The 500-nt window shown below is 37.6% G+C and overlaps 1 pseudogene across 1 annotated transcript in view; it reads right to left on the bottom strand.

Moving 5' to 3' along the window:
* Positions 1-379: 379 nt before the first annotated feature.
* The window catches only part of TEOVI_000837300:pseudogene, a 1,707-nt pseudogene continuing 1,586 nt past the window's right edge, over positions 380-500 (bottom strand). Inside the window, exon 2 of the mRNA in view lies at positions 380-498. Coding sequence covers positions 380-498 — 119 coding nt within the window. The remainder of the gene's footprint in view (positions 499-500) is intronic.

Raw genomic sequence — 500 nt, 5'->3', positions numbered from 1 at the left:
TAAAAGCAAATCGTTTCGCGCAGCGAAACTGCAACGCGCCAGTGTTAAAAAAAATTAAAGGCCGCATGCAGCGTTTTTAAAAAAAATTTTGTTGGCCGCGTGCAGCGCAAAACGCAGAGCTGAAATTCACAAAGCAAAAAAGTAACAAGTTGAGAAGAAAGTGGTGGTGCAAAATATAAAGCTGAAGAAGATACGTGTTGATTGAAGAAGGTATAGGCTTAAGGTAAAAAAAAAGGAGTCGCTGCATGACTAAAAGAAAATTTAAAAATCCAGGACAGAGGTGCGGGGTAAAAAAGAAAAAGAGGAAAAGTAACCCTAACCACCCTAACTAACCTACCTAACTAACTGAACTAGCCTAACTACCCCCCTCCTAACTAACCTACCTACAAAAACTCAAAAAAACGGGAAAAGAAGGGAAAAAAATTTTAGCTGCCAGAAAAACAGAAAAAATTACAGAATCACAGTTTTTCACAAACTTACAACACAGCTCAATTTTTTCA

Source organism: Trypanosoma equiperdum (genome assembly GCF_001457755.1).
Source record: "Trypanosoma equiperdum strain OVI genome assembly, contig: ctg_1860, whole genome shotgun sequence".
Taxonomy (NCBI): domain Eukaryota; phylum Euglenozoa; class Kinetoplastea; order Trypanosomatida; family Trypanosomatidae; genus Trypanosoma; species Trypanosoma equiperdum.
The sequence above is the reverse complement of the archived record's forward strand: the minus strand, read 5'-3'. Positions and strand labels throughout refer to the sequence as shown.